The 13069-nt window shown below is 48.3% G+C and overlaps 1 protein-coding gene across 4 annotated transcripts in view; it reads right to left on the bottom strand.

The window, feature by feature from the left end:
• Nucleotides 1–13069, bottom strand: part of ARHGEF6 (Rac/Cdc42 guanine nucleotide exchange factor 6) — a 3277165-nt gene that overhangs the window by 630420 nt on the left and 2633676 nt on the right. For all 4 annotated transcript variants that reach the window (XM_069612789.1, XM_069612790.1, XM_069612791.1 and 1 more), the window contains one exon: nucleotides 11336–11429. In XM_069612789.1, the coding sequence (XP_069468890.1) occupies nucleotides 11336–11429 (94 nt within the window). The remainder of the gene's footprint in view (nucleotides 1–11335; nucleotides 11430–13069) is intronic.

Raw genomic sequence — 13069 nt, 5'->3', positions numbered from 1 at the left:
AACACCTAATCTAAACCTAAATCTGGATGGGAACAATCGTCAACCATCAAATGAACATAAGGCAGTCCTGGTGGTGTTGTGTCAAATAAAAAAGGCCTATTCTAAGAAACCTATTGCCAAACCTTACAACTGGTTCAAAAATGGGCGTGGGATAGTTCTAAAGAAAAGAAGGAAGTGTTCTCAAATAATGTGTCAGGATGCGTTAGTCTGGGTCTCCCTTCCCCACGTTTTGTGCACGAGGCAAGATGGGAGCTTGCAGCACAGCACAAACTCAAGCTTTCCCAGCACGAGTTAACAGTTCCAATGACAGCAATCAGGACCGTCGATGGCCAAGTCTCATTCCACTTGAAAGTCTATTGCCTTTGAGGACCTGATTTACTTACTAACAAAACATACGCAAAGTTCTCTTTCACAGTTCATGGTGGGTGATGACTTCACCCCTGGGGTCCCCCTCTTCCAGGCGCTGACCCTTTAAACAGTTCCCATCAATAGCCAGGCCTTTGGGGTGCAGGTTCCTGATCCCGATGGCCTGATAGGTTTAACAACAAACATAAAAGTTCTGCTTCACATATTCTCAGGGTGTTAGCTTTCCACCCCTGGATCTCCGTCTGCCGGGCTCGGACCCTATATGGCAAGCGGGACAGTGTACTTCTCCTGTCTTACAGTGTCTCTTGGTTTCTCCCTCTGTTCGGCTCAGATTCCAAACAACCAGCAGGTTTAACTTCACTTCTTAAAGTCTTTTCAAAACAGCTCGCTGTGAACCTTTCTTTCTCGGCTTCACTTGATCAGGGTGATAATGGCTCACCCCTGGGTCACCACTCTTCTGGGCGCAGACCCCTCTCAATCTATAAAGTCTCTTTAAAATGTTCCAGTGGACACCCCTTGGCCATGTTCTCTTTGTCAACACCCTGTTTCTCTGGATGTTTAGACTATGCCCCTTTCTTGTTAGCACCCCTCTTCTGGGTTCACTCTCACCGATTTCCCATTCACCTTTACTCTCAATGTTCACAGGATTCAATTTCCATTTACTTTCACCATACAGGATTCTGGAATTTTGCGTGACCCTCAGTATGACCACTTTGACCTACTCCGCTGGCCCTCCTATGGCCTGCTGGTATCGGTAGTTTCTCTCAGATGGGGATCGACCAGAGTCTCTTGAGTTAGCACCCACGTGGTGCCGGTTTCCCTCTGCAGCTGGCTTCCCGCTTAACACTTTTACAGTTCATTCACAGTTCCTTGAGCTTGGTTCAAACTTGCCACTTTGCGGTTCTCTCACTCAACACAGCCCAGTACTTATCGATTCTCCTTGCGACTCACTGGCTAGTGATGAACCGCCTGGCTTTTCGGCTTTCCTGGAGTCAAGGCCGGTACCAAGGGCACGGGAGCTTCCCTCGCTCCTGCTTATCGGCATAAGCTTGCCCCGTGTGCCGTTGACATCTGCTGCAAGACACTTATGCTATTGTTCGCGGTTTTAGGCTCTCTTGCCTGAAGTTTCTGCAGGTCTGGGACGAAAAGGGTAAGGTCACTTCTCTCCTCTCGCCACCCTCTCAATTCCTGCTGCCTTTCTCCTTCTCTTGACATGCCACGCCTGCTTAGCCGTCTCGTCGTGTTGTCTGCCATGCTCGTACTGTGCTCTCTGGCTCCACCTTTTATCCCTTCAGGGAAGGGGCCGTTAGGTGTGTGTGTGATTCTGATTAATTGTCTGACTCTTGTATTGGGGCATGTCAGGTAAACGTCTCTGGTGTTAGTCCGTTCTGTGGTGTGTTGTGCGCAAGTGTTCGTGTAGGGAAAGGGGGTGGGGGCAATGGTTTTGACTGTCCTACGTGATAGGATGGGAAAAAGGTGTTGAGAGACAGGGGATACCGCATCTCACCCGTCGGTTTCCCACTCCCCGAGGACCCCCCCCCCCCATCCAGGTGATCCTCCCTCACTGGTCCACCCCAGGAACTGGATCCAATAGCGATGGCCGTGTCGTGGCCACCTGGATGACAGATCCCCGGGGACTAGCTAGGAAGACACCTTCAGGTTTCTCACAGCATCTATACATTGTATCACTAGCTAATGCTCAAGAATCAGCATTCCAGAATCTAGAACATATATATATATATATATATATATGGGAAACAGTGACCACTACCAGAACTGTTCCTACTAGTGCATAAGCCATCCCTTTTGATTGATGCTCCAGAAAGATTACTTTTTTCCCAAAGGTTTGTCTATCATGCACACATACTGCTTTTAAGAAGGATTATAACAAAGTTACTCACCGTAGTGACTATCATACTCCTAGTCCATAGTCCCCTTTACTCCATACTTTTGGGACATTCTGTCCAGTGGGACCGGACCTGAGCACTTTTTAGGTAAAAAAGCATCAAATTGAAAAATGTGTCCTCCTTCTCTTGTTACGCGGGGTACCGCACATGGCCATAACCCCGCCCTCCTGAGGTCCGCCCCGCGTATCGCCCTTCAGTCCTTTTCTATCGCCAGGTCTGAGATCTTTTAAGCAATAATAGAGGATACTTATTAGAGGGGACAGCAGGCAGGCGTATGGAGGAAAGGGGACTATGGATTAGAAGTAAGATGGTCACTACGGTGAGTAACTTTGTTATACTCCTACGTCCTGTCCCCTTTCCTCCATACTTTTGGGAGGTTACCAAGCACTCCTCACAGGAAATACGGGTGGATGGAACCTCCTTACTGAAAAAGGTTTTTTATGAACAGTCTGGCCGAATTGAGCATCGGCTCTGGAGCTCAGGTCTAAGCAGTAATGCTTACCAAAAGCTGATGGGAAAGCCCACGTAGCTGCTTTGGCAATGGTTCGATGTGCTTACAGAGAGACCAATAGATAGGAGACAATGAGGGGAAAGCATAAGCTTTCATGTTGACTCACAAGCTGCACCTCTGGCGTGCCCCATTGGTGGAAAAAGTTGGAGATGATATTGCTGTTCATCTCACAATCGTAACCGATGCCGACTGGTGACTGAATTAATCTGCGGTCACATTGAGGTGACCCGCGATGTGTGGAGCCTGGAGCCAAACAATATACTGGATGGCACAGCCCAAATTTGTATGGAAAGATCCACAAGGAGAGGAGAGTCTATGTCGCCCTGCTTGTTGATGTAAAACCTCGCTTTAAGAGAGGTATTCAAAATGGCCGCCGTGGCCCGCAGCGGTTGGGCCGCCATTATCACACACCAGGGGCGAACTGCGTCACAGGAGCAAGTGGAGCAATAGTCTTCCCAAGGGAGTCAGGGGCCCTGCCAACCTAGCCTTGAAACAAGGAACCTCGGCGGAGCCGGTACTGGCAGATCCAGGGTGTTTACTCGACACGTCAGGGGCTTCCCCAGAATTAGCCTCTAGTGGAGGATCCTCGGCAGAGCTGGTACTGGAAGGTCTGTGGTGTGTGACCGCCTTCTTTAGCCCCCTCAACAGACCTGGTATCACCACGGCCACACGCGCGGAAAGGCTTAGGGATATACCTTACAGCCAGGACTTTCGATGTTGGTGACCGATTTAGCCCCAAGCAGGGGAACCTCAGGTTTAACCCTGGTCTTAAAGCCACCTCAAGAGGGGCCTCGAGCTAAGACTCGGTACAGTTAGCTCCAGATGGAGAAGTCTCAGGGCGAACCTTTGTATCCAAAGCCACAGCAGAACTGGGGTTAGCCTTAGCCCCAAATGGGGAACCTTGGAATAAGATCTGGTATTGGGAGACCGCTGCGGGGGTCCGCAGAGGAGTTTCCTGTGCGTCTCGTTGAGCCGAGACCAAAAGGAGTACCCAAATCTGAAGTGGTCTGCTCCCACGGAGAACCGCAGATATTACATATGTCAGCTCGAAGTCAGAATGTGCATTTACGCATCCTGGAGGACCACCACACTGAGCCAATCGCCCATCCAAAGACAGGACTTTATTTGACAGGGTGTGATCAACTTGAATCTCTCTCGGAAAGACCGAAGATAGTGCGCAGGCCAGCCTGGTTGAGCACTGTGAAAGGATGGCAGTACTAGCCCCTCACTTGCTCCATGAGGGGAACAGGTTCCACTGCTCTGAGTTATAGAAGTTTCTGTACCTCTGCTCTGAGAGAGGGCCTCCCGATCTGTTGGAAGAGAGGTTTGAAGGGTGGGGTAGGAGGAAAAGGCACGCATGAACCTGTCTAAACGATGGACAAACCCATCAGTCTTCGTTGATGGTTTGCCACGTCTCCAGATGAGAGGCGTTTCGTCCTCCCACCGAAGTGTAGTGTGACCAACAAAAATATAATTTGGTGATTTGCCGCTTAAGGCGGAGCTACTAACAGGAGTTTCTGATTGGCACGCACGGCGACCCTGAAACCCCTGATCCCATAGAAGGACAGAGTCTGGAAGCCTGAACTCTGTGTACAAGGGCCCTTAGCTGAAGCTGTCGCCAGGACCGACAAATGGGTCTTTGTTGTCCACATAGCTGCTCAGCCCCAAAAGGAACGCTCCCAGCACCAGTCGTCATGAAAGTTGTTGTAAGGGAGGTATCCAAAATGGCTGCCGTGGACCAAGGAGGTTAGGCCACCATTTAGTCAACACCTCAAGAGAACTGCGTCATAGGAAATCATGAGGCAACTGTCCCCTCAGGGGAGTCAGGGGACTTAGGAAACACCTAGCCTTGAAACAAGGATCCTCGGCTGAGCCGGTGCTGGCAGATATAGGATGGTTAGTGGACAACCTAGGAACTGACCCAGAATTAGCCTCCAATGGAGGAACCTCGGCAGAGACAGTTCTGGAAAGCCTGTTGCTGATCACCTTCTTTGCCCCCTCGACAGAATCGGTACCACCACAACCCCGAGCGTGGGACGGTTGAGGAATGTACCCTACCGACAGGACCTTTAGAGGATCCCTCGACTCCGTTGGTACTGTATTTAGAGGAACCTTGGGTTTTAACCCGGGACACACAGCTCCCTCAAGAGTGGCCTCAAGCCGTGGCTCGGTGTGACAAGCACCAGAAACAGAGACCTCAGGGTGTACCCCGGTATCAGTGTGGAAAGCTCCAGAAATGGAGACTTCAGGTGAACGCTGGTATCCAGAGCCACAGATGAACTGAGCTGAACCTTAGCACCCAAATGGTGAACCTCGGAGCCACGTCCGATTTTGGCAGGTCCTCCGAGGGACCCTCAGAGAACACTCTGGTGCACCTATTAGGCCCTTGAGGCACCTCAGGGGAATCCCTGGTAATAGAGCCACACAAACCCCCCCCCGGTCATGTAATGCTCTCACCGAGCGGGGCTGCTCATCGCCGTCCTCATCCGCTTAAGGCTCATCCCAAAGAGGCGGGAACAGAAGACTGGTCCCCCATGCCCACCACCTCAGGTTTTAACAGAAAAACAGAATCGAAGCGGCCGGGGTGGAACAGGAGTAAAAAGACGCTTGAAAAATGTCCTCATAGGGTCAGAGTGCATGACCATCTGAAACTTCCCAAAAAAACTCATCCGCAGCCGAGGGATTAGGTGTTAAAGAGGAAGAAACCGCTCATAAGGGACATACCACCCGAACACAAGGAGGATAGTTGCCAGGAGAGTTCCACATAGATCAGTGGAGCAAAAACAAGAGGGAGCTAGACAGTATGAGGCAGAGGAGCCCAAGCACGCTGGTCAAAAGAAGGGCGGAACGGGTTACTATTGCCGAAAGGAATGGTCCCAGCACCAGACGTTGTGAACGTAGGTGTAAGGGAGGTATCCAAAATGGCCATCGCAGGCCACGCAAGTTGGGCCGCCATTTTGTTGCCACCTGAAGAGAACTGTATCACATGCGTAGATGAGGCAATTGCCTCCTTAGGAGAGTCAGGGGACTTAAGATACACTTTAGCCTTACAAGGATCCTCAGCAGAGCCAGTACTGGGTGGTCTCGGATGTTAAGTCGACATCTTCATATCAGTCTCAAAATTTGCCTCCAACGGAGGAACCTCGGACAAGCCAGTACCAGAGGGAATGTGGTCCGTGACCCCCCTTCTTTGCCCCCTCGACAGAACCGGTACCAACACGACCCTGAGCGTGGGACGGTTGAGGACAATACCTCACCGACAAGACCCTCTGAGAAGGCCTCTAAGATATGTTGATATAGACTTTAGCCTCGACAAGAGGAACCTCAGGTTTCAACCTGGTACATAAAGCTCCCTTAAAAGGGGCCTCAAGTCGGGACTCGGTACAGACTTTAGCCTCCACAAGAGGAACCTCAGGTTTCAACCTGGTTATAGCGGTGAAAGCTCCAGAAACTGAGACCTCAGGGTGAACCCTGGTATCCCAGCACCAAGCCGAACTGGGCTTAACTTTAGCACTGTGATGGTGAACCTCAAACAATGTCCGGTACTGGCAGGTCCGTCAGGACCCTCGGAGGAATCTCCGGTATGCCTGTTAGGCCCTTTGGGCACCTCAGGGGAAAACCTGGTGACAGAGCTACAAAAAGGGCCCTTAAAGTACTCCCTCATGGAGTCAGAGTGCATAAGTCACTGAAACCTCCCAAAAAGTGCATCCTCTGATGAAGATTTAGACACTTGAGAGGGCAGAAGCCGCTCATAAGGGGCATACCCCCAAGAAACGTAATGAGGAAGGCTGCCAGGAAGCGAGACCGTATGCGGTAGTGGCATCCCAGCATGCCAGTCATAAGAAGGGCGTAACGGATTTGCACTGACCCGTGGAAGTGGTTGTTCAACAAAAACAAGGTTGCCAGCACCCGTCGTCGATAGTGTGGGTGTAAGGGAAGAATCCAAAATGGCCACCGTAGACCACGAGGGAAGGCCCGCCATTTTGTCCACACCTGAAGAGAACTGCGTCACATTTGTGGATGAGGCAGATATCTCCCTCCACAGGATGGTCAGGGGACTTGATCGAAACTTTAGCCTTGACACAAGGATCCTCAGCAGAGCCGGTATTGTGGGGGCCTCGGATGTTTACTGGACATCCTGAAGGGGCCCCTTGAATTAGCCTCCAAGGGAGGAACCTCGGCAAAGCCGGTAACAGAGGAGATACGGTCAGCGACCTCTCCCTGTGCCCCCTCAACAGAACCGGTATCACTGCGAGCGCGGGAATGTTGAGGTGATAACAGTCTGCACAGGCTCCACGTCACAAACAAGACCTTAACGGGGTCTCTCAGTTCTGTCGGTACACACAGACTCAATGAGAGGAGCCTCAGAACGGAGTACGGTATGTATAGCTCCCCCGAGAGGGGCCTCAAACCGTGGTTTGTACAGAAAGCCTCAACGGAGGTCTCAGGGCGCACCCTGTGTCTGTATGGGAAGCTCCAGACAAGGAGACCTCAGAGCAAACTCCGTTACCCAAAGCATCAGCACAAATGGGATTGGCTATTAGCACCCGATTGGTGAACCTCGGATCATAATACGGTGTCGGCAGGCCCCTCACGGGAACCCTCAGAGAAAACCCTGGTACGCCTATTAGGCCTGCGAGGCACCTCAGGAGAAACCCTGGTATCAGAGCTCATGAAGCCCCTGCCGGACCTGGAGAACCCCGGGAAGGCGCCCTCCTGGCCGGGGTGCCCTAAAAGTAAGGAACTTACCGGGCGCCTCTTCTTTTCGTCATTGAAGAGTTGAACATGTGGGGGTGGAAATTGCTGGAAGACCACCTCCCACCGACGAAAATTACGCTGAAGTGCCTGGACCGAAAGGGAGTCACAGTAGAAACACGAGTCCCCACAGTGATCCGGTCCCCGACACTCCAAACAGAAAGAATGGGGATCTGCCCTAGCAAAGCGACGTTCGCAAGAGGAACAAGAGACAAATCCCAAATGATCCGGCATAGACGGGGGACTACGCAACCTCAGAACTGGAGCAGGAGATAAGGTCAAGGGGAAAGAAGAAAACATTTCTTCCTGGTGATGCAAGTTCGTCCAGCCCGACCGCGCAGAGAAAAGGACTGAAGGACGATGCACGGGGGGGTTGAGCTCAGGAGGGTGGGTTTACGGCAATGTGCGGTACCCCGCATGAAAAGATAAGGAAGACACATTTTTCAATTTGATGCTTTTTTTTTACAAAAGTGCTCTGGTCCTGTCCCACTGGACAGAATATCTCAAAAGTATGGAGGAAAGGAGATGGGACGTTTGTTTGTTAGTTTGTTTATTCACTCATAATGCGCACCAAACCTGCAGGTAGCCGGGCGCAGCAGTACAGGTTATGCAAGGCTTAAGGTTACATATATACAGAATACATACACAATAAAGATTACATATTTACAGAATATATACACAGTAATATAAGAATGAGCAAACAGTGGTTAGGAGCGGGTTACACACACCGCCAATATACATGGTAGCAAATAGCAAGCAGGACCCACTCTGTAATGGCGCAGGCTGGGAGTCGCACTACTAGCGTAAGTGGGGATGTGTGAGGTAGAGCAGGAGGTGAATATATATATGCATGAGAAGAGGATAGGCTAGTCTACCTATTAGTGTACCTCTAGTTCTCGGCCACCTTTAGCAGATTGATATAATTGGACCTAAATTTTGGAAAGAGCTGTTCCTCACGTAGATGGTGGGCTAGAGAATTCCAAAGTTGGGTTGCTCGGACCTGGAAGCAGCCGCCCCCGACCTTTTCTAACCTAAATCTGGGTGTGATCAAGGTGTTGGCATTAGTAGTTCTTGCTGGTCGGGAAGAATATGTTTTGATGAATTTATCTGAGAGATAACTAGGTGCGGCATTGTTCAAGGCTTTGTGAACAAGTGAGGCAACTTTTAGGTAAATTTTATTCTGTGTCAACAGCCAGTTGTTTTGCCGTCTAATATTCGATATGTGCTTTCTTTTGGATATGCCGAGAGCTGCTCTTAAGGCAATATTTTGTAAATTTGGATTCTATGGATGATAGCTTTGTTGGCTCCAATGTATAAGGCATTGCAGTAATCGAGCCTAGACAAAATCAAGGTCCTAGCTAAGATAATGCAGTTGTTATCAGAGAGAAAGTGTTTGCCTGCTCTGATAAGCTTGCACGTGTAGGCTGTAGCAGAGGCCAAGGATTTCACCTGTTTATCAAAGGAGAGGGTGGGGTCTAGGTAAACGCCAAGTGTCTTCACCTCCTTGGACACCTTGATAATATTACCGTCGATCTCAAAAGAGGAATATTCTTGGCCTAGTTTTTTAAGATTAGTGTGAGTCCCCAGGATGATAAACTCTGTTTTATCATCATTCACGCATAGACCATGAGTTGCCTCCATGCCTGGATGATGAGATACATCCCATTTACCAAGGCCAAATCCTTATTGTAATCACCGGAAACTGGTAGGAGAATTTGGGTATCATCTGCATAATTAGTGTAGGTGATACCAAGAAGGTCCAGGTCACTGAGGAAGGAATCGATCCAGGTTATAGCTTCTTTGGAGAAGTGTGCAGCTGAATCTAGATGGCTGCAGAAGACCTTGTGGTTGACAAGGTCGAATGCAGCTGAGAGGTCCAGCAACAAGAGAAGAGCCGTTTTGCCTTTATCTCTTAGATCATTTATTTGTGCCTTCAGATCGATGATGGCGGTCCCAGTACCGTGTTGTGGACGGAATCCTGATTGACGTGCTCCTAGTAATTTATGTTGTTCCAAGAATTTCTGAATTTGATTGTAGGCGATCTTGTTCAAGATGTTAAGCAAGAACGGAACTGTTGTTATTGGGCGGTAGTTGGTTGGTATAAGTGGGTCTAAGGTTTGTTTTTAAGCAGAGGTAGTACCCAAGATTGCTTTAAGTTGGAGGGCACAATGCCCGACACAAAGGAGGCCTTGATTAGTTTAGATACAAATGGGGACAGATCTCTAGCTGCATCTTTTATGAGCTGGGCAGGACAGAGGTCGCCCTGGCAATTAGATGGCTTGAGGGAGAGGATGGCTTTCTCTACCTCGATGATTGAGGTTTTTGAGAATGTGAATCGTGCCACTTTGTCCTGTTTCTTGGTCAGGGGGTTGGTGGCTAGGTTGTTAAGACTGAGCTAGTTGAGTCAATGAGGCTTTTTTCTTGGTTATTTTATTTTGAAGCATGGTTACTTTATTTGAGAATGCTTGTTGAATATCTGAGCACCATATTTTGTCTTTGGAGAAACTATCTGGGATGGGGATGGGTGACTAATTCCTTGAGGAAGGTGAACAGTTCCCTCATATTTGAGTTGGCATTGGCTATGCGATCATTGTAGGAGTTTCGCTTGGCCCGAAGGATTTCCTTTTTATAGTAGGAGGAAATTTCTGTTGTTTTTGTGGTCTTCTGAGGGGAATAGCCTCCAGGTGGTTTCGCAGCCCCTCTTGAGTTGTCGTAAGTCCTTCAGTTCAGGGGTGAACCAATTTGTTAAGGTGGGTTTGCTTGGTCTGAGTTTGAGGGGGGCAACGTTATCGAGGGTGGTTAACATAATTTTGTTATACTCATCGACAAATGAATGAGGATCTAGGTGATCTGCTAGTTGGTTAAGAGAGGGTAGTATGGCAGGGATAACTATTTCTTTGGTGACACTCTTTTTATTCCTCGTTGGGCACAGCGGGGCCATGGTGGGCATAGACTGTTGGTCTAAGTGTGGAAAGTTTGAATGAAATAAGGAAGTGGTCAGTCCATAGTTGTGGGATGATGGATTTAATGTTGGCGGTACAGTTGTAATCTGCTAGCCAGTCAAGGATTCTCCCTTTCGCATTAGTGGGCTCGAGAATTTTTTGATTTAAGCCTAGGTCAGCAAGAATGTTGGCCGTAGTAGTGGTGTATTTGTCTAGTGGGTCATTGTATCCCAAGTTAAAGTCACCTAGGACCAATATTTATGGGGAGGTTTTTAGGTTATTAGAGAGTAGGTTGTGGATATCTTCCTCAAATGTCCCTATAGGTCCAGGAGGTCTATAGATGAGGTAGATGGTCAAAGACTGTGAGTTAGCTAGCGGAAGTTTAATAGTGAGCGCTTCACAAGATTCAAAGGCTAAGGAAGGAGCCGTTCTCATTGCTAGAATGGACTTGGCAATGATGGCAATGCCGCTTCCTCTCATATTGAGTCTATCCTGTCTTATTATGGTGTAACCATCTAGGATTGCTAGTGATAGTAGGGGTCCTGCAGCATCGTGTAGCCAAGACTCTGTGATGGTAAGAAAGTCCAGATTGTCAGCCAACAGCAAGTCAGAGATGTCAGTGGCATGAGCAGTTAAGGATCTGGCATTTATTAAACCTTCTTTAAGAGGGGGAGCCACAGCAATGGAGAGGGTGGGTTTAAATTTAACAGGCATGGAAGGTGGTCTCACGGTATTGGGGTAGGTGCTAGACATCATCTGGACCTTAGACGTAGAGGTATAAAACTATATTAACACTTACTGAATGAGCAAAAGAAATATTTTAACAAAATATCCTAAACTAGAGGCCAACTTACTTTTTCTAAACCCAAATTCCTCGTCAGATGATTTTCTCTCCGTTTTTCGCTTTGGAAGAAACTTCTTTACTGTCATGGGGTTTTTGTTCGAGTCCTGCCAACAATACACAGGTTACACAACACATTCAATGATTTCTTAAAGAACACAATAACTTTGTGAAATAACTAATTTTAATCGGTCCCCTCCGTCCACAGAATTCAGCTCATTTTGGTTTATTGTGTATTGCAGGCAAACATTAAAAACAATACACAATACAATCTTAAATATTTCCACTAACGTTAGGCACCATAATATTAATGAAAACCCCTTTTGGCTTGGCAAATAATACTACAACTAGTAATATTGCTTGCAGTTAACACAAACTCACAAACAGAATTCTTATCCTTTGAAACAGCCAAATAAGATGACCTGATACAAAAACCTCTGAAAAGGTCAGTGGGAGGCAGAGCAACTCCAGTCTAACTGTCCTTGTGATTATGGTTCCACTCATGGCTTTTTTTTACCCCCACACAAAAGGCGCCAGTTTGGGAACAAGGGAAGTATGTTTCTGGTTTCAACAACTTTATTTTTATTGCATTCTGAAAACCTTGGGCTTCACGGTTCAAATATTGGTAACAGATTGACGCCAGTGTTGCGTTTTGTTGGTCTCTGGGCTAGGACCTAGATGCATATGTTTTTGCCAGACTATGAACATCAACATCTTGCCACATAATCCTGATCACATCGCAGAAGTCCTGAAGCTGCCCTTCATGCCTGTGGAGCCCAAATATATTAAAAAGAGGAAAAATAACCCCATACAGAAACAAGTCTTCCTCCTTGCAGTTACACCCTTGCACAGGTTTAAGTAAGCAATGCCACAGGCCAGAGGCTCTGGTGTTAACATGGATTTTCAGAGCGAGGAACAAATGCTGATATCCAACAAAAGATGACATAAGGTACCCTTTACTTTGGCTACTTCTACTCAGGTTTAGGTAGAGATATTTAAGCTGGATGCATTGGACATTTGCCAATACAATGCTCAAGAACCTTGTGCTCTAGTTTCTGTTTCTCATTCGGCAGTTGGAGACTGGCGCAGGTTGCCTGGTACCAAAACGTACGCCAAAATCACAGTTTCAAGTTCAAAGTTTTATTTAGGGAAATCATTATTAAAAGGTGCCAACTGTCATGACCCGGCGAAATTGCCCCTTCTGGACCTCATGGTCATTGTCACGAAGGGCTTGTACTCCTTGTTCCTCCCAATATGGCCGTACCAAGCTCCGTGCTACGCACTAGCTTTCACGTTTTAGCACGTACTATGAATTGGTCATGCCCTTTGCGGGTCCGCGCGTCTCAACGCTATCTTCGATAGTGACCCGACGTGTGTTTGCTCTCTACATTTGCTTCCTTGATCCTCATACTTCCTTTCTTGCCTTTTTCCTGTTCCTGGACTCCCCCCCCCTTACTTTGCTTGTTTATCGCTAATCCTGGACACCCTGGAACCACAAACTTCCCGGAACTCTGAACGCGCTCTGCAACCTGACGAGGCTTGGGCGAGCCTATTCAAGACCCGAACCACCCACAGGAAAAGTCCTGCGGCCGAACAAGGGAGATCCCGATCACAGGTGAGACGGGGGAGATTTTCGACAGTTTGAGACGCCAAACGATCAATACGGATTCTACCATGGAGAATGCTATTCAGGACCTGATGCGCGGAATGCAAGAACTTTCCACAGAGATGCAGAATATAAAAGCTG

This window comes from Ambystoma mexicanum, chromosome 5p, assembly GCF_040938575.1.
Source record: "Ambystoma mexicanum isolate Mex_15411 chromosome 5p, UKY_AmexF1_1, whole genome shotgun sequence".
In the NCBI taxonomy this organism is placed as follows: Eukaryota; Metazoa; Chordata; class Amphibia; order Caudata; family Ambystomatidae; genus Ambystoma; species Ambystoma mexicanum.
Note: the sequence above shows the minus strand (reverse complement) of the source record. Positions and strands in the feature narration are given on the sequence as shown.